This window comes from Strix aluco, chromosome 3 (genome assembly GCF_031877795.1).
Source record: "Strix aluco isolate bStrAlu1 chromosome 3, bStrAlu1.hap1, whole genome shotgun sequence".
NCBI lineage: Eukaryota > Metazoa > Chordata > Aves > Strigiformes > Strigidae > Strix > Strix aluco.
In genome coordinates this window covers 657,331-676,573 of record NC_133933.1, presented here as the reverse complement: position 1 = coordinate 676,573, position 19,243 = coordinate 657,331, and the positions used below count along the sequence as shown (strand labels likewise).

Sequence of the window (19,243 nt, the reverse complement as noted above, 5' to 3'; positions counted from 1 at the left end):
TATATTTTTTTCAAGAGCTTGACAGAAATTTCTAACTGTTACACTCTTCACCATTGTTTTCGGTGCATTTCTGAGTATATTAAAGTTTTCATAGTGTAATTCTCATATTTCAGTGTAGTTTTCATATCTCATTATCACACGGAAGCATGGGAATGATAGCTTTTAGCATAGCATACATAGCTTAAACTCAGACATTCATTTCTGTCCTTAGTTTCAACATTTAACTTCCATCTGTTCTTCTCCCTTTTTTTCTTTCATTTCCCTGTTTCCGTTTTTCCTCATGCTATGACATAAAAGTGGTTGCACTGAAAAGACTGCCCTTTTTGAGGAACAGACCGAAGGAAAAAGACAAAATGAAGGCCTTCTACCGTCGCTCCATGTGTAAGACTTTATGACAGTTCAGCTTCTTTTAAATGGCTACACTGGCTTCCATTACTAATTTTTCACTAACCTCTCCCTGGACTGCGCTGTATTTTTCCTCCTATTTTGCAATGTGCAAGTCCTGCTACAATACAAGGAGCTGGAGCTTTTTCTTTTTTTCTTTTTTCTTTTTTTTTTTTAAACCTTGGCACTGAATACTTTATATATGTGCACATGTGCACACACGTACCCCCACATGTACATGCACAAGCAGACGCACATACATATATATATTCAGTGCATTGTGATGGCATATATTTGTATACATAGTTGTCTATATACACACATCTCTGTGTATATAAATTTACAGTGCACTGTGTTAACTTAAGCAGTTCTAAATTACACATTTCATAAGCCTTTTGTTAAGAGATCACTGTAACTTTTTGTTAAAGGAAAGTGTAGAAAATAGTGCAAGGCTATATGGTGGTCTGTCACTCTTCGAGTATTCATCACTTGTTGTTGCCAAAATGTTGTATTGATTTATTTTATTTTATTTTGTAATGAGGGATGGACAATTTTCTCTAGCTTTGTGAAGTAAAGGTGAATATCATCAGATGTCATCTTTTTCAGATCCTTTTATTTGTTATTATGTAAAATACAGTATCCCTGCAGTAACCTGCACTGTACAAGGATCCCGTATCATTGTTGACATTATATTGTATTAGCACCTTTGCCCATTTTATCCTTATTCATTCCATTTTATCATTGCAAACAGTCTATCAAAGCTTCTGACACACATATTGCGTATCATTGCAGCACAAGCATGGTGATTATATCTAATAAAATCAGTTTTAAGAACCATACTGAGCTGAAAGATATCTCTGACTTACACCACTTCTCATTCATTGAGCTGATTGCATGTCATAACATGGATGATCTTGTGTTTATATCTTCCAGTATTCAATGCACTTTAATGCTTAGAAAACTGTCCAGCATTTTGCAATACAAAATAAGAACAGAAGCAAATACATTGACCATGCTGATCATTTGCTTTCATTTGCATCCCAGCCATGAATGACCTGGTGCAGTCCATGGTCCTAGCAGGAGGACAATGGACAGGTAGTTCTGAGCATCTGGAGGGTCCTGATGATATATCTACGGGTAAAAGGAGGAAAGAATTGGGAGCTATGGCCTTCTCTACTACAGCTATCAACTTTGCAACTGTCAACTCTTCTACAGGCTTCAGATCCAAGCAGTTGCTAAATAATAAAGGTATAGGTGGAAGCTTTTTGCACAGTGATGTGACTATGTGTAGCAGCAATTTCATATAAATATTGCCTTTACTTATGTTTTAAGTTTTTCGGCAAAAAGCAACCTAAATAATTGAGTTGCAGTGCTAAGATACCAAATGGGTTTAATAACTGCAGTTATAAAATGTTTCAGGATTTTTCCTACAGAATGTTACCTAAGTAAAAATGGATTGGTTTGAAAAATGTTTTTGTTTGTTTTACAGATAAGTATTTCAGTAATATTTTAATTTCATTTTATTTTACATTGTCTTTTATGTCTCTGTGTATAGATACTACATCCTTTGAAGATGTAAGTCCACAAGGTATTAGTGATGATTCTAGTACAGGATCAAGAGTTCATGGTAAGATGTGAACTTGAATTAAATGAATTAAGGATATATTATGTGAATGTTAACGACGTTTGCAAAAAAAAAAGTGAATGGCATCATTACAAGTGAGCATGCTTTCTGTGATTTGCATATCTCTTGAATGGATAGTATCATTTCTTCAGATTACTCTTTTCTTTCTGAACTACTGCATCAGATAGATGTTCTATATCTCTAGTAGAAAGTATCTGTGAAGTGCATCTGAACAGGATGAAAACATTTTCCCTCTGAAAAATTTATTTGGAGTTAATAGTGAAATAGAAGAAGTTGTCATTTCAATCCTAAAAAACCCAAATCTGGCCTGATGTCTTCAATGTTTATTGTTCAGTGAAACCTAAATTTGTCATGTACTGTGTTTTATAAAATCATTGCGTGTTCCTTCAAGCAAAGCTATGAAGTGAAAGCTGTAATAGATTATTTAGACGCGAAGTTTTAAGCCTAGTATAAACACTTGAAATTAGTATGAGCAACAAACGTTTTTGAAGATAGTAACAGTGCATTTCCGTTGTATTGGATAGGAGTACAGGACATTATCTGTGCAGATGCTCTTGCTCCTCCTGTTCGTGGCATTTCAACAATGTGCAAGGTTCCTTGTCAAATCTGTTGTAAGTGACCTAATCACGAGCAGCTTTCTGCATGCCCATCCTTTCATCTGAAATCCTGGTTTCCCACTAACCAATCAGTTTCAATTCTAAATGTACACTCTATTTCTCTCTTCCTCTCCCTTGTACCTTACTATTCCTGTAGTGCCCTTTTCTAAAGTGTCCTCTTGGACTGCCTGGAAATCCCTTCGCTTTCTGATCTGTAAGAAACCACTTTGTTGACAATGGGCATGCTCAGCCTGTGAAATAGTGCATGATTCCTGCCTCTGAGCATTCTGAGAGCAGAATGTAAAGGTACCATGTCATCTGCTAAAATTTTGTTCATCACAGTGTCTCCTAATTTTCCATTTAGCTTCCAGACCAGCCAGCCTTGATAGTGGCAGGACATCCACTAGCAATAGCAATAACAATGCTTCACTCCATGAAGTCAAAGGTATGCTGTAGGGGAATTTGCATACACGCTTCATTTCCATTACTTTCTCTGTAAGATCATCTATATAGGTTAAAAGAAAAAAAAATACTCCCACAACATACCACAGCATGTTTTTCTTTAAGCATGTTAGAGCCTTCATTCCCCAGATTAGGAAAGGATACCAGCATTAATAGAACTTAGTTTTTAATAAATATTATAAGGGTGATATTAGTTTCAAACGATTTTAAACCAAACCTAACCCAAGTAATGATGTTCCAGAATAAGAATTGCCCCCAATTAAGTTAGAATTGCATGTTTTTAAGCAGAGGAGTTGCTCCATTTTTCATCTCCTTGCATCCTACTACGTGTGCACTGCTGCTCTAAAGCTGTATAGCATACAACACAAACCAGACAAAATGGCGTATGTAATACCATCCTCAAAACTTCTGTATTTTGTTTTTAAAAGACTAACAACATTCCTGGATTTAACAATATTTTCTAAATTTCACATATTATGAGCCTTGATATATTTTTGTTTGTAAGGGCCATTCTAGCTGGAGACCATTGCACATGCTAGAGTAGAGTGCTGCCAACTGAAGACTTCACTTTAATATTTATGGCTTGTATTTATTAAACAGTATCTCTTTGGAAATTTAGAGACATAGGCTAGCTTAAGATTTTTATTAGTTTATTTTTGTGTCTCTTCCTTATTCCCTTCTGTAAAAGATTCTTTGGGGTAGTCCTTGCCCCAGTTTCTATATGGTATTAGAAATTTCTGCTGTAAACAATGGATCATTCTTCAAACTTAAGTTCATTTCTTAGGAGTAACATGGAGTAGGAAATAATTCCTTATTCATCGTCTATTTAAGCAATTCACAATTATTGAAAAATAACAAGAAATGGTGTTGTGGAGATTTTTTTTGCATTTAATGGCATATGCTTCCTTCAGGTCACAATTGTAATAAACTAGAAGTAACGGCAGAAACTGTTGGAGAGAAGCAGCATTCCTAAATAGTTCTTATTGAAGAACTATGAAGAAAATATTTTCTTTCCATTCCCTTCTTTGTATTTTGTTTAATGTAAAACTCATTAATACTATATTAGAGCGTGGGCCTCATAGTGATGCTGAGCAAGAGTGGAGGCAATATGGTGTTATGGAGATGGGGGGCGCAGATTACAAGTGAAAGGTGGTGTTTTAGTTCAGAAGCCATCACATCATGTTTAAAGAGCTTTAAGAGGTAAGTCAGGGGAGTGCAATTGTATTAATATATTTGGTTTGAGTAAAAAAGGACAAATGTTTTTTTAGTATTTTAAGTAGAATTATTGTTAACTGAATCTGATAATGTTCCAGATTTGAGTAGGTTATACTGTTTAACAACTTTCATCTATTTTTTTTTTCTTACGGAAATACTTAATACCCTGTACCCCAAAAGCAGGTGCAATTAACAATCAAAGCAGGCCACAGAGTCACAGCAGTGGGGAATTCAGTCTGCTACATGAGCATGAGGCTTGGTCTAGCAGCAGCAGCAGTCCTATTCAGTATCTGAAAGGTCATACACGGTCCAGTCCTGTGCTCCAGCAAAGAACGCCGGAAACACTGGATAGTCATGGAAAACAGATCAAAACCGGTTCTCCTGGAAGTGAAGTTGTTACCCTGCAACAGTTTTTAGAAGAAAGCAACAAGAGTACCTCAAGTGAGGTTAGTTTAAAAAATATTTTAACTGTGTGGTATCCCATATATGGACACAGAACTGATGTAACACTCTTAACGAGTAGATTTGCTTTAAAACTTTGTGGAGATACTGGTTACATCTGCATTCAGTAGTGTGGACTGTGTCCTGAGAAACTGTACTTGCTGTGTTACACATAAAATCATCTGGAATTTCGCAGCTTGACCCTTTCCGGGTCACTGAATTTGGTAAGACAGTCAATCTCTAGGGCATAAAATTGTCCAGTGTACTGATGCGTGGTACGCTCATCAGGGTTCAGATGGAAGGCCATAGATGCAAAGTAGATTTACTCTTCTTCTTCCAGTTCAGCACTTGTCTTCAGTAAGAGCTGTTGTCAGATCTGTCGTACATCAACGGGAAGGAAGGTGCTTTACTTCATTCCCTGAGGAGAGACTCTTGTCTGCTTCAGTTTCATCTTTTTAACTCTACTGGGCAAAGAAAATGACCTTGGAGTTCATAGAAATCTGAGAGGAGTAAGACAAATAGAATATTTCTGTAAATCAATGATGGTTTGTTAGAAGCCCAAAATCACCTTGTACTCTGCTAGTATTCTAATTTCTTGAGTAGATCTGTCCAAAACCCAGAAGTGCTCTAGGATAAAGCAAGCCAGTTACTGTGACGAGGACCTCTCAAGAATAAGGATCAGACTCCATCTATTTTTAACGACACAATTGAACTTGAAACATATCCATTCACAGCTGAATTGATGGAGGTAGTCTGTGACTTGAGTCTGGACTGTGTTTCTGGATTTTTTTGTTACATAACATGACCTCTCACCTATGGTCTCTCTGACAAGGATTTTTGGTTTTTAAGCATTAGACAATATTCTTCTGGCAACAGAAATGAAAGAAACCACCTGAGTCATCAAGTCTAGTCCATGGCTGTTCATTAATCCCTTTCATCACAGAATCATTCAGATTGGAAGGGTATTGAAGAGGTCTCTTTACAGTCTTCCTCCAGAGCATTTCCGTAATGCTTTTAGCTTAATTGTTTCCAAATTGTCTCTTTCACCAGTTTGAAAAAGACTGCAGTCTTTCTCCACTGAGTCCGTGAGGAGTATTCACCTAAACTGCTTTTTCTAGCTCTGAATTCTTTTCTCCAAAAAGAAAAAATTGGGAGCTGTCTGGTGCAAGTTTAGGCACCAAGGGTACCTAAAGGTTCTGTGCTTTGTATTACTTTCTGAGATTCTTCTCTTTATGATTTGAGCGTATAGAGAATTTAAGCTTTTACCTCTGCGTGATCAGTATAAGTCAAAAGAATAGTGTCTATGAAATAGCCTGGGAAGTAGTGAGGAGTGATGACAGCGGGCAAGTGAGCGAAAAGGTGACTGGAAGTTTTGATCATCTGACTTGTTGAGTTAATCAGGATGACAGGAACTAACTCGAGGTAGTTGTGATCTGTCCGATACCTGGTTTTCAAAGTACTTGCTTGTAAGCTGTACAGAAAACTCATCAGTATGTACCATAAATGTTTAATACCGCTTTTAGGTCTGGAAACTTAAAAAAACTTTTTAGAATTTTTTCATTTATGTCCACAAAGCTTGCTTAAGAAATGTCAAAATGACAATTCATAAATTGGTGTTTCGGGTTTTTTTGACAGATGAAATCTGCAAGTGAAGAGAATCTTTTAGATGAAGTCATGAAAAGCTTATCTGAGTCTGTGGAGCTGACAGGAAGGGAAAAGCTAAGAAAACAGCCATCTGCTGGTTGTGGTATTGTGAGATCCTTAAGTGTGAAAAACACAGTTGATTTCTCAGATGGACGATCCGTTAAACCAGAACAACTTGTAAGGCCCAGCCTTCGTAAAACTGAAGATACCTACTTTACTAGCTCTCCAATAAAATTTACATCGGGCACTCAAGGGAAGGCCAAATCCGTTAAAGAAAAGATACAGGCAACTGTATCACAGCGACAATCAAGAGATTGCAATCCTTATGCTACCTTACCTCGTGCAAGCAGCGTGATTTCTACGGCAGAAGGAACTACTCGAAGGACAAGCATCCACGATTTTTTGTCTAAGGACAGTAGGCAACCTGTATCAGTTGATCCAGCACCACCCACCGCTGACAGAAGTGTTCCAGCAGCCTCTAGTGAGTACTCAGCACACCAGTTACCCTCTAATTTTTGTCACTGTGTGGCTTACAGAGTAGATTGTGTTCCACAGAGCGATGCAGCTAAGGCAGTTAAACCACATCTTTTAGGCTGTAACTCTGATGTGCCTAAGACCTCAAGGATGGAAAGGTCAAATTTTCGTGAGAGAACTTTGCTAAGCACGAGTGTGTTTAATGATAAAGTCAGTATATCTGGTAATGACAGCACAGGGTCATTTACTGTGGCTCAGCCATTTTTATCCCTTAACACCGAATTAGTTAGTAATATAAGTGGATTGCCTCCAAGATCTATATCCAAAACAACTGATCAGGCAAATCTGTCAGCATTTAGACCAGTACCGAGAAACCAAGAACAGCCTTCTGCTAATCAGAAATCTGATCGTAGTGACCTGCGGGCAGTTCTGACTAGTGAATTGGGTCCTACCACCTGTGTGAACACTAGTGAGGCTGAAGCCCCACTGCTGGTTTCTGAAGATAATAAAACTGTGTGGTATGAGTATGGTTGTGTATAAGGAAGTTGTATTATATATATATACACGTATAGTCTAACGTGACATGTAAGTGTTCTTCTCAGTGTCCACTGGGTTTAGAGAAAATTTCACTACAATGAAAAAAGAATTCCCTGTTAGATCTGTGGCTTGTGGTTTTCTAAGAACAATGGCATAGGGTTCAGTTGTTTACTCCAGCATGTCTGAATGTAAAATTGTAACCTCACCAAAGTTTGCATGAAACATTAATTGCACTGTATATATTTTGCATGCCTTTAAAAGTCTTTATAATGCCAGCTATGTTGTTATTTGTCACGCATTACAAATATTTTGGTATTTTGCTGTACGTTACTGAATGCATGTCAAACCAGTCGCATGCTGCATTGCCAGAAATGGCACAGTGAACAACAGCACTTCTGGTACAAAGACAGTATTTTTCAGTTGTGCTCGTGCTTTCAGATGAATCAGTAACACATTGATTATGTACTTGGGGTAAAAATACTTTTTTCCCCTCTTCTTTCACAAACGAGATACTTATGAAGCGTTTAGGGAGATTTCAGTGTCTTGCCCTTGTCATTTATGCCATGTCCTGCCATAAATGCACTTTGCACAAGGAACAGCTTAGAGCCCAGTAATTCAGTGCCTCTAGCTTGCACGATAAATATGAACTACTGTTCACAGTTATTAAAATATTTGACCATTAATAAATACAAAGGCCATTCATAATCCTAAACATAAATGATAATTCTTATGAAGAGGTAATAAGTAGTCACATGATGTGCAGCACTTGTAATGAAAAAATGACCCTTTCCACCTTTTCCCTTTTGCATGCTTTGTGTTTCCACGTCTGGTGTACAAATGTGGTGAAGTGTATGGTCTTATTAGGAGTCAAATAACAGAGTTACATGAGACTCCTTGTGATGTATGGTAATAAAAACCTGTACTGATGATGGTGGAAATTCATTTTTTCTTCTTAATAGAAGTAACACTAATATAATAGAAAACAAGGTGTGTAACAAAAATAACAGGAAAATGTTAAATTAACACACTTTAAAAAAACCCAAACAAACAAAAAACCCCAAACAACAAAAACACCTTGCTTGCAAACTGGAATGCTTAAGCCAATAACTCATGAAATTCCAGATGATCAAAGAGGAATGTTGAAAAGTCATTACTTAATAGAACACAGGCTCTGCCATTTCCTGAAGCTTCTTAATCATAAATATAAACAGAGTTTAAAATTGTATCTTACTTAAACTAGTTACATGAGGCTTTAGACATGAGCAATTTTTTGCAAGAGGAAATAGTTACTGACACTTACTGTAGGCCAAAATTACATACGCTGTAAAAAAACCTGAATAAAATATATCTAGAGGAAAAAATATATATAATTCAAACTATATATTAAAAATAATGAATGTCATCTTCTGATTTTTACAGTTGAATTTACTTTGCTGGCAGTTCGATTTTTACAGTTGAATTTACTTTGCTGGCAGTTCGGTGGCTGTCGTGGTGCTGCTGTGTGGGGTGCGCTTTAGTTCCTCAGTGAGTAGGAGGGGGCAGAAGTGCTGCGGACACACAGCTCCTCAGGGAAGAGCAGCAGACGTCCCGTAGCTTAGTCTGCAAGGGCTCCATTTCATACAGGAGAGTTGGTAATAAACTGCGGAGATAGCTCTTTGCAGAGCTCCAGCTACGTTTGAAGGTGGGGAAAAGGAACAAGAGGAGACGATTGGATGTCTCAGAGCCATTCTGTGCAGGGTAAAATTGCCATTTCAAAATGCAAAGCAGCCATCCTTTAGCATGCGTGCAGGCATCCGTTATGATTGGGCTGATAAATTGCTCCCTTCTCTTCAGTGTTGTTCACAGCGTGTTGTCAGTGCTGTATCCCCTCTAGAATTTGTCTCGTTTGGAAAAAAATCCAAATCTGAAATACAATCTTAATTTCACAGACGTTTACTCTCACACAGCGAGATCACTGTTCTGATCTTGGGTCATGGCATTTGGCTTCGTTTCTGTTCATCTATAGGTGTGTTTGAATTAGCTTTGAGTTGAACAGTGCTGTTAGCTGAAGTGATGTGCATAATACATTTGGCAAGTTATATAAGGAATTGGAGAGAAAATCTTCTTAGCTCTGATAGTACTTGTTATGAACTCACCCTGTGCTACCAGTATCTGTAGTTTTCTTAATTGATTGCAAGCCTGTGTCTTGCAGTGAGACTGCTTGTTGTGAGCAGAACAAGGTTTGTTGCTAGAGGTAGTATCTTCTGTTTAGATCACCTGCTCTCGTTGGAGAAATGGGATAAGCTTTCAGGCATGCTGTTATCTCATTTGCCAGCCTTGTCTTGATTAGGTCCTTAGACTGTCACAGCAACAAAAAAATACCAGTATTGTCTCCAGATATGTTTATTACGAACTCTCCAGCATGACCACTGAACCCTGATTGTAATCATGAGCAAGGCCAATGCCTAAAAATAAATTTTAAAGGTTAAGCCTGTGGGGTGAAGTTAAAGCTCACTCACAAGGCAACAAAGTACATTTTTTCCAGCCACTGCCCGTGGGGCACTTGAGTTGGCATTGTTTCATTTCTTTTCACAGCACTGAGCTTTCACGTGCAAACCAAATCTGACAGTGAATATTTATGCCTGATATTTAATGCCTTTTTAGCCTGTGTTTTACCTTACTCCTTTGGGGCAGGGGGACAACAGCATTAAATCAGCTTCTCTCCTAAACACAAAGGGCTTCAGAATAACGGAGTGTGTTAGTGTCTTTGAACACTAGTGTCTCAGATCCTCTGGGGGAGTTCTAGAGTAACCTTGTCCAGCTCAAGCTACTATTTTGCATGGCTTTATACATTTGTAATGAATTGCATTTTAGTGATGAGGATGATAACTTTTTGTGCTCCTCTTTTTGCTCCATTGAGTTCAGGTGCAGCAGTGAAAGCATGCTGCTAGAGACTTCTTAATGTGACTGAAAAATGAGTTGTCAACATTTGTTTAGTACATATGAAAGACAACAAACGTTTTCATGTACAGAAGGATTATTTTTTCCTCCATTTTTTGGACTTTATGCTTTAACAATAGATACATAATGGATGTCTCTTTCCGTCTGTGCTCAACTAGTGGAAGGATCCATGAAGTGCCTTCCAGACCCAGTCACCACCGCTCCTGGGCCATTCAGATGCACTTGCTCATTCCTTGGTCCCTGCTGCCTTTAAAAAATGCTATATTAGGGCTTTGCATGGTAATTATAAACACTAAATATGTGGCTGCCAGCCAAAAAAGGTTTTGTTGTTCAGGCTCAATAATTTGCTTGCAGTTGAAGGTTTGCTTGATGCTTTGCTTTAAGTGAACAGCAAATGGAGATACTGCATTTTGCACGTTCGAGCTGTTGCATGCAAGATCATTTTCTGTTTTGCAGAACTGAATGTGAACGTTTCTGTCGATGTGTAGCAGGTAGAAATGCAAAGATGAGTTAAGTTCTGTGCTAGGTTCATTCAGTCATGATTACATCTGATTTTTTATTTTTTTTCCTTTTCACGCAGGCAGAAATTTAGGATTAGTTTATCTAAAAGTTAAGTCTATCTGATTGTGGCTTTGAAAGTAATACCTGGTTATTCTAAATGCTAAGAGGAATTTTAATGAGTGCAGTTGAATAGGCACTTCCAGTGGGTTTCTTCTATCCCTCTCCTCTGTCCTTTCCTCTTAAAAAAAAAAAAAAAATGTTTATTATATCCTTTTGCTCTACTAATAAGTAGAATGTATTTTAATGCATGAGGGGTTTTTTTTCATGTCCTGATGAACACAATGAATAACATGAAATGCTTTTCTCTGCAGATGTGGAAGCTATCCCAGAAAGCAGAAATTCAAAAAGCAGGTCTAGGGAGCAACAAAGCTCCTAATTCTATTGCCCACTACATGAGATGTGGGCCAAGTGGTGAGTTTCCTGCCCAAAATGTAAATGAGATTAATTTCATTTACAAATAACTAACAGCATTACATATAAGAACAAGTGCACATTGCATTAACCAGATGTAAATACTGCTTGCTTAACTGGCTTCTGTCTTGCTTATTAGTTAAGCCAGAACAGGTTGTTTTTCAGCAGTTATTTTGCCTGTGTACGCAGGGAACTTCATCCCATTTAGTCTTTTGCCTGTAAAAACGACAATTTATTTTTCTCATCTCCTGAAAGTTCAAAGAAATCACACTAAGAAGTAATATTGAAGTCAGTTCTTAGAAAGGGACAGATAAATCTGAAAGAATAGTTTAACAAAACGAAGTAGTCTATACGACAAGGAAACTGCCTTTGTATAAAGCTTGTCTCTGGCATTCTGTCCTTCTCTTGACTTCATTAAAACATCTTTGATGCATGCTATTAGTGCTGTTAGTTCTGTTAGTGACTTAACTCTGTATTTTATACTTCTACACTTTAAGCTTTTCTTACGTTCTTTTCTCTTTCTACCTTTCAACTGTACACAGAGAGAAAAGTGTCCTTCAGTATCTCAGTATGAAGCCTTTATATCTGAAGTAACAAGACAGCGACTGTAGGAATCATTAATAAAAATTAAGGGAATTTTTTACATTCTTCGTGACTAGAGCAGGCAAGAAATAAAAACCTACCTACCTTCCTTCCTTCCTTGAATCAAGGAGCTCTACTGGAGTCTACTGCCGAAAATTTGTAGATGGTCTTAGGAATTATTGCACATTGCACTGTTAAGATCTACTGAATAAAGGACAGTTCTCATCTCCCTAAGGACCAAGAATTTTAAGGTCTCAAGAATTACTCCAGGGAAAAAAAAAACAAAACTTCTTTCATCTTCTGTTTCTGAAATTAGCCACTGATTTGCTTAAGCTTCTGCTAATAGTTAGCTAAAAAACCCCATAACTAGCAGTTTATATTTACTTCTGTAAATCTAAAGTAAATGCTGTAGTATTTTGTTGAAATTTACTGTATATACAGATACAAAAACCTCACAGCTTACTGGCACTTCACTGCCTTATTTGGTTAGCATAATCTGCATGAAATTGCTCTTAAAGTCTATGCTGATTTTTGTTGCATACTGCGAGAGAAAAATCTGTTTACATACATGAAAAAGTTCAATAACTAACAAAAGTGGGAGTCATGGGATAATGGTATTATATAGAAATTGTTTGTCGTTTGTTTTTTTCACATTCCCAAGTTATTCTGCATATATATGTTCAGATGTTTCTGGCAGGAAATCGTCAGGTATGAGTTTTCTATAACTTTTATTTTAATATAAGGCTGTTTTCAACAAATGGCATTTCCAGGATAAGACTGTCTTACGATGTTTGTGTATTGACTAATTTTTTTTATTGTTTGTCTGTTGACATGAGCTGATTGTGGCTTAGGAGGTTTCTTGATGGCAAAAAGAAATGTAAATAATATCATATGCATTTTACAATCGGTTCCCCTTAAGGTTATCTTTTACTAGTAAGATACATTTTGTTCATTATTGATTTATATTAAAGTCAACAAGTGTTATTGGTACATTCAGTGGTTGCATACATTTGTTGTTGTGAAAGCATTTGCAGAGAGCTCAGAGGAAGCGTACACGAACTTACAAGCAGATCCCAAATGAGTTACCACATTCGTGTTTTATTACAAACGGGTAAGCGCGTTTATATTCCTGTTCTAAGGGGTGGTTCAGTGGGTAACCTCCTCGTGTCCCATCTGCCAGCACTCACATAGGTGACTTCCCCCCCAGCTATCTCCAGTGGCGTAAGTGAAGGCAAGGCTGAGGTGTCAGCAGAAGGAGGTGGCGGGCTGCCTCTACGTGGGGCCCGCTGCTGCTGACACTGGGAGAGCTGCTACAGCTTCCTCAGCTCCCAAACAGCTTTTACAGGCTTTGTCGTGTCTAAACTCTCCAGCTGTCAGGGACAGGTGCAACAGAATCATCTTGCACTGGAGGGAGAATGCCGTTCAGCAGATCCAAAGCATACTGGCAAGTCATCTTTTGATTTTTACTGAAATTTTGTCAAAAACAGGAAGAAAAGAGGAAAGTTGAATAAGATTTAGAAGGGGAATTTTTTGTTGTTGTTTTTTCCTTAAAGTGACTTCCTTCTGAAATATTTGTTGTGGTAAAATGTGCTAAAAAATCTAGATCTAAACAGATTATTTTGGTTTTACAGTAAAAATACTTGGTTCAGCCTGGGATTGTTTTCACATAGAATTTAAACATTTTTGAGGGTTTTTTTGAGTGAAAATAGGACCAATTTTGCAGCTTTCCACCATACAGAATTTCCAGTCTTCCTCTGAAGACATTTCTGATATTTCATTAAAATCATTGGCGTTTTTTGATTACTAGCGTCCCACTAGCATCCATTTGTGGTCCCTTATTCTCAGTGTCAGGATGTTCACGGATTTCAGTGGCCGCATGGTGAGTTTTGCAGAGTATCAACACAGATGAGCAGTCCCAGGAGTGATCTGAAGCCCAGAGCACTCCTGAAATCCAGCTCCACGATGCTTTTGTAGGCCGCCAGAGCTCAGTTGGTGCCTACGTGGAATAATTTCCCATATTGTAACTGATCCCGTGATGGTTTTGTGAAGGATTTGGGGCATCGCGTGATGTTTTTGAGGAGGATTCGGGGCGTTCCAAGCCGTGCAGTGAGAGCTGTGAGATGTTACCAGCGGGGCGGATGGGATGGATGGCAGTGGCTGGGGAGGTGCTGTTGCTCAGGGCCTGTGTCCAGGTAATTGGGGTGTTCCTGCGTGCACTCGGAGCTCGGGGGGCAGCCGAGTTTCTCCCCCAATACCAGGTGAGACAGCCCGAGCCCTGGTGTGCTCCGGGAGGAGAGCGCTCTAAGCAGTAAGAATTGCTTGGTTTCTGTGCCACTCGGTGCTGCAAGGTAGGCAGAGCCACAGGCTGAAGGAAGAGTTGCCTTTTCAGAATTCATAAGCAAAGGTACGCGGTCTAGAATGCCGGTAGCACTTACTAAAGGCATAGCTGTTATGAGAGAGAATGAAATACCATAAATGTTAGGAACATAATCTCTTGACTCTAAACGATGGTTTTTTCAAGCTCATTTCAGGGTCTGATTGTGACTGGATTCTCCTAGCTCGCTCTGAAACAGAGGGCCGATGCATTTCAGGCTATCAAACACTAGCCCTTTAGTAGCCTTCCTATTCTTAGAAGAACGTACGTGTCTTGAATTAACAGATTTAAACTGTAGTGCCAAATGGTGTTTGTATTCCGAGAACCCGAGCAGTTGTGTGTGTTTGGGTAGACTCTCCGAGGCCCTGGGAGTTAGGCAGGAGTGGCGTATCGCCGTGGCCGCGTGGCCAGGAGTGCTGCTGGGCACGTGTAAGCTGCCCTCGCCACACGCGCCGCGTCGCTTCCGTCGCATGGACATCTCCTGACGTTTCAGTTGTTAGCTCAGCTCCTTTCTGTGTTCGTTAAGTTGGCCAAGATCACCCAGCACAACTTCTATGCTTGCTTTTTGCGTATTATTACGTCTTCTTAAAGCATCTGTGCGATCACAGACAGGGTTTGCATTTAAGATCAGAAGCTACTTCTGTGAGCACCTTCTTTTGCAAAGAAGTTTCAGAGCAGAAGAGCAGTCAGGATGTTCTCCGTGCTCTGATGATTCTTAAATTATTGTTTTCCTTTCTTAATCTTTTCAGTCTGTGCCCTTAAAATAAAATAAAACCGGAAATTTAATTTGGGACCCACTTGACGTTTTCTCAAACACAGACTCCCAGGGGAGGAACACGGCAGCGGTTGGACAGCGTACAAGGAGAGTACACAGCTTTTTACCCCAAGAGTTGCCAAATCTGTCACTGCTAGTTCAAGATTACAGAAGAGGTTGTAGTACTACACAATGTATAATTTGAATTTACTTTTCTGATAGTCTGCTGAGGGTTTAGTAACATCCCCAACACGTATTATTTCTAAACTTTTTCCCAAGACATGATGCAGCCTCAACAAAGGAGCTCATGTATGATTTTTAGAGTTAGATGATAATGTATATGTAAATAATGCTTTGATATTAATAAAACTGCCTTAAAGGAATGTACCTAGGTGTGAAACAAAACTCAAAAAGCTCTTATTTAAAACTGTAATTTCCTTTACATATTGATTTTTTTTTAATGTTTGCCATTGTATACATTTATTAATGATGTTATTAAAATGCCAAACCAAATAATTTTTATTCTTATTTTGTGTGTACATTTATACACACTTTTTGCTGGAAACTGATGTTACTGGAAGGATATTGGTGTGAAGTAATGGCGTTGTGGTCAGTTGGTGATGTGTTCAGTGAGTATTTCTTCTGGAAGGAAAATGATAAAACTGTAGCAGAATTTTTCTGGACAGTGTGTAGTTTTTGTGTTGTTTATTTGTGTAGGCCAGTGTACCTTTTAACTATATGCTATTTTGATATTATTTTAAAAAAAAGACACTAATTTCATAAGTAAATAGAAAAAGAAATCATTATAGATTTGCCAGATGTAGTATTTAAAGCTTTGATTTTGCTTGGTGGTTATTTTTGCTGAGACAAGTCTCAGTATCTCTTGGGAGGACAGAGGTAGTTAAATTTTAGAGATAAAGATTTGTGAAGCATAGTAAACTGCTATTGTGCACATGTCTCAATTTTTCACATTTAGAGCTTTCTGGATTAAAAAAACCTTGACGAGTCAAATTTAATATTTAAGTGCTAAAGGATTTTGGGGTACCACAAAGAAGAAACCCTAAAGGGGAGAGAGAGAGAGAGAGAGAGTGACAGGCTGTGAGGGTAAGATAAATTTTACTTTTAGAGACACATAAGACTGTATCTTAATATCTAGCTAATTTAGTAATGCATTTGTCAATCCAGAGTTCATTAATCAACCCAATATTCCCAAATACCAGATGTTCCTTTCAGTCTTTCACTTAACAAATGTAAAATCACATGTATCTGGACATCTTTCTAGTGACTCTCCCTAGAGCTTCAACATTTTTAGGTCACTTCTTTCCCGTTTGAGATGACTGCCGTGATAGATGGGGGGGTTGGTTCATGTCTTTTGAAGGTGGAGGGGAGGATTTAAACTGCTGTGTATGAAGTATTCTGTCAAGTTCACCCCTCAGAACAGCGGCCAGATCCTTCAGAAATCAAGGAAACCATGGTAAGGATGTTTGTGAAGTAACTTGCCTTGCCCTAGAAGATGCTTTTCCTTACTCTGTTAATGGCAGCTGTTCATTCTGTAGAATTAGAAGATTTCCTTACGGGGGAAAAAACCCAACCCATGTTAATGATGTTCTCAGCTCGCAGAACTGTCTTGGCCGTGTAGAATGGAACCCAGTCAGATTGACTGGTTTCTGCCTTGTGTTTTTACGAAGTGTTTCCCTTTCTCAGTTCGCTTTGCCTCCTGTAGCATGGTGCAGCAGCAAACAGCCATCCAAGATGGCAAGGCCTTTTGTGGGGTTTTTTCTTCACTCTTCTGTAATCTTTATTTCCATTCTGTCCCAAGTTGTGTTGACACTACCACTTGCCTTTTGCCATAGTTTGTACGGGACCTTTTCGTTAGGCTCCATTCAAAAGCCTTTTTCCCCATCATCTTCACATTTTGTCCCTCACTTTCACCTCTCCCCTCTTTGGGTGTTGTGGGGGTACTCGTTACCACAGTATGTTTATTGGACTGCACAGTTTCTGCCACTTCTGTCTTCAACACACAATGTTGGGAGGGATTTTATTCATTTAGGTGGGAGAGAGGAGCTGTCCCCAAGACACACGACACTGGGTCAGGAGCCCGCAGTAACGTTACTCCCTGGAGCAACGCTGCCGGGGCGAGGCTGGCACCAGGGTCCCCCCAGCCTGTGGCTGGCTGGTGACTCCGGGTGTCCTGCCCCTTCTGGGGGGCTCTAAAAATGGGCAAGGCATGTGCCCATGGTCATGGGGCCATTACCAGCGGGCTCCATCATCTCCCAAGGGGAGGAGACTCTGAAAATGCAACTAAAAACGTAGACAATCAAATGCGTTTTCTGTAGTGTAGGCAAGTTGATTTTTTTTCTAGGTAAAAATAATAAAAAGAAAGCAACATGTAGCTGGGGATAAATGGGTACGGGTACACAATCTAAACATCTCTGTTCTGTGTGTACTGACAAATATTTTAGAACTTTAAGTTAATTTGTTATTTCCTAATAATGTTCTTTGAAGTTTAAACCTTCAAGGTCAGTACCATGCACAGAAAGTTCCAGGTTTGTCCATTTTATTAATAAAGACTCTAACATCCTTTAAATAACACCTTCTCTACTTAGTGGTTAATTAGTGGTAGATTGCAAACATGTCTTGTCTTGTAAAGAATATTCTGTTAAAACATCTAATACCCCAAAGACAGGGTTGGGTTTTTTTCTCACTTTTTTCTTTCTCATTTTTTTCTTTATATTATACAATATAAACTTAACACCATTGAAAGATACTCTGTTAAAACATCTAATACCCCAAGATGGTATTTTTTTCACACCAGATTATACAATATAAACTTAACACAATTGGAAAAAAAAAAACCATGTAATTGGCAATTTTACTCATGATAAGGAGACAAAACTTGAAAAATTTTATTTATAATAAGACTTTCACCAGTTTTGCTTTTATACTCTACAAAATCAATGCCTAGTGACAGAAAGCAGCATCTACTTCATGTGTTCGTCAAAATGTATGATGATTGGATCATGGCCTGTTGATCTCACGAACTTCAGAAAGTCGTTGGGGCTTAAGCCCATGGTTGCAGAATTTGTCATTGGATGAAAATACACCTTTTCATGGCCACCTTCCAGAAATCCAGCATCTAGCACAAACCTCACATCTCCCTGGTCACAGAAGAGGGCGAGGGGTGTCGCACAGCCCTGGCCCACTTTCAGTTTTTCCAGCATAGCGTTTTCATCAGCAAACCTTAGGTTTCCACTTCCAACACCCAGTTTTTTAGCAAGATCGTTTAAATTGATTTGCCTGTCGTGCAGAACAGTCACCAGCCAGAACCCTTTCTTCTTTTTGTCTTTAAGAAAAAGGTTTTTACTGTGACCGCCTTTCATGTGTTGGACGTGGGGCATCATTTCTTCAACAGTGAACACCTGGAAAATATCATCAGTGTAGTGTGAGACTCTATATATCCCATTAGACTGACAGTTGCGTGCTGGCAGGTATCATCTGTTAAATACTTGGAAAATATTGAATGTTATACTCAGCCTAAAAACTGTACCCTTTTATGAAGAAATTTTAAAAGAACACAAATAAAATGTGACATGCTTCTCGTGCACGCTCTCTGAATCATTTCTGTCTCATATACAGCAAGAATATCACCCTAAAAACAGAGGAGGGCTGCCCCGACACCCTTCCTTTTTGCGGCTCCACTGCAGCCAGACTGGAATGATGTGGTACGTGCACTTCTAACTGGGAGGGAGAAGAAGTCTGGAAAGCATCCTAGAGTGGTGCCTGGGCCGTGAAGAAGTGGATGGGCTGTCGCTCCTGCAATCACGGGGGAACTGGAGGGGAAAAGGGAGATCTGGGCAGCAGAAATAAAAGAGGGGGAACCTGGCGGCTGTGCGCAAAACGGCCCCAAAATGCACTAAAATATTACTCCAGGCCCGGCGCCTGGAGGTCTATTTGGCGAGAAATTCCCTAGTGATAAAATTCTGTAAATTCTGTACAGGGCCTCAGAGTGCGCCACCGTGTCCTGTCCCTAGCGGTGGTTCCGGATGGAAGGAAGGTAAGGAGGATGCCGAGAGGCAGCGGCGGCCCCTGCCCCTACCTGGGGGTGCTCGGCGGTGACCGTAGCGATGCCCAAATCCCGCAGGCGCTGGCCCAGCGCCTCCCGCAGCTCCGCCGCCATCCCGGCCCGCGCCGCCCCCGCCCCTTCCGGCGGGCAGCGCTAAAAT

At 39.3% G+C, this 19,243-nt stretch overlaps 2 protein-coding genes across 17 annotated transcripts in view; one reads left to right on the top strand and one right to left on the bottom strand.

Annotated features, from left to right (window-relative positions):
• The window catches only part of CCDC88A (coiled-coil domain containing 88A), an 80,439-nt gene extending 64,903 nt beyond the window's left edge, over positions 1 to 15,536 (top strand). For 2 of the 16 annotated variants that reach the window (XM_074817098.1, XM_074817097.1), the window contains exons 26-33: positions 298 to 381; positions 1,429 to 1,632; positions 1,940 to 2,011; positions 2,990 to 3,070; positions 4,483 to 4,748; positions 6,379 to 6,868; positions 11,211 to 11,310; positions 11,853 to 15,536. In XM_074817098.1, coding sequence (XP_074673199.1) covers positions 298 to 381; positions 1,429 to 1,632; positions 1,940 to 2,011; positions 2,990 to 3,070; positions 4,483 to 4,748; positions 6,379 to 6,868; positions 11,211 to 11,275 — 1,262 coding nt within the window. In that variant the 3' untranslated portion in view covers positions 11,276 to 11,310; positions 11,853 to 15,536. Of the gene's footprint in view, positions 1 to 297; positions 382 to 1,428; positions 1,633 to 1,939; positions 2,012 to 2,553; positions 3,071 to 4,482; positions 4,749 to 6,378; positions 8,802 to 11,210; positions 11,311 to 11,852 lie in introns of those variants that run through there. The other 14 variants (XM_074817086.1, XM_074817084.1, XM_074817091.1 and 11 more) reach the window with 12 other exon arrangements.
• A 2,366-nt stretch (positions 15,537 to 17,902) lies between these two features.
• Positions 17,903 to 19,243, bottom strand: LOC141920409 (prolyl-tRNA synthetase associated domain-containing protein 1-like). The gene is made up of 2 exons (XM_074817101.1): positions 19,117 to 19,243; positions 17,903 to 18,439 (listed from the first exon to the last, which is right to left on the bottom strand). Exons 1-2 carry the CDS (start codon positions 19,195 to 19,197, stop codon positions 18,002 to 18,004), a joined length of 519 nt encoding a protein of 172 aa, XP_074673202.1. The 5' UTR covers positions 19,198 to 19,243; the 3' UTR covers positions 17,903 to 18,001.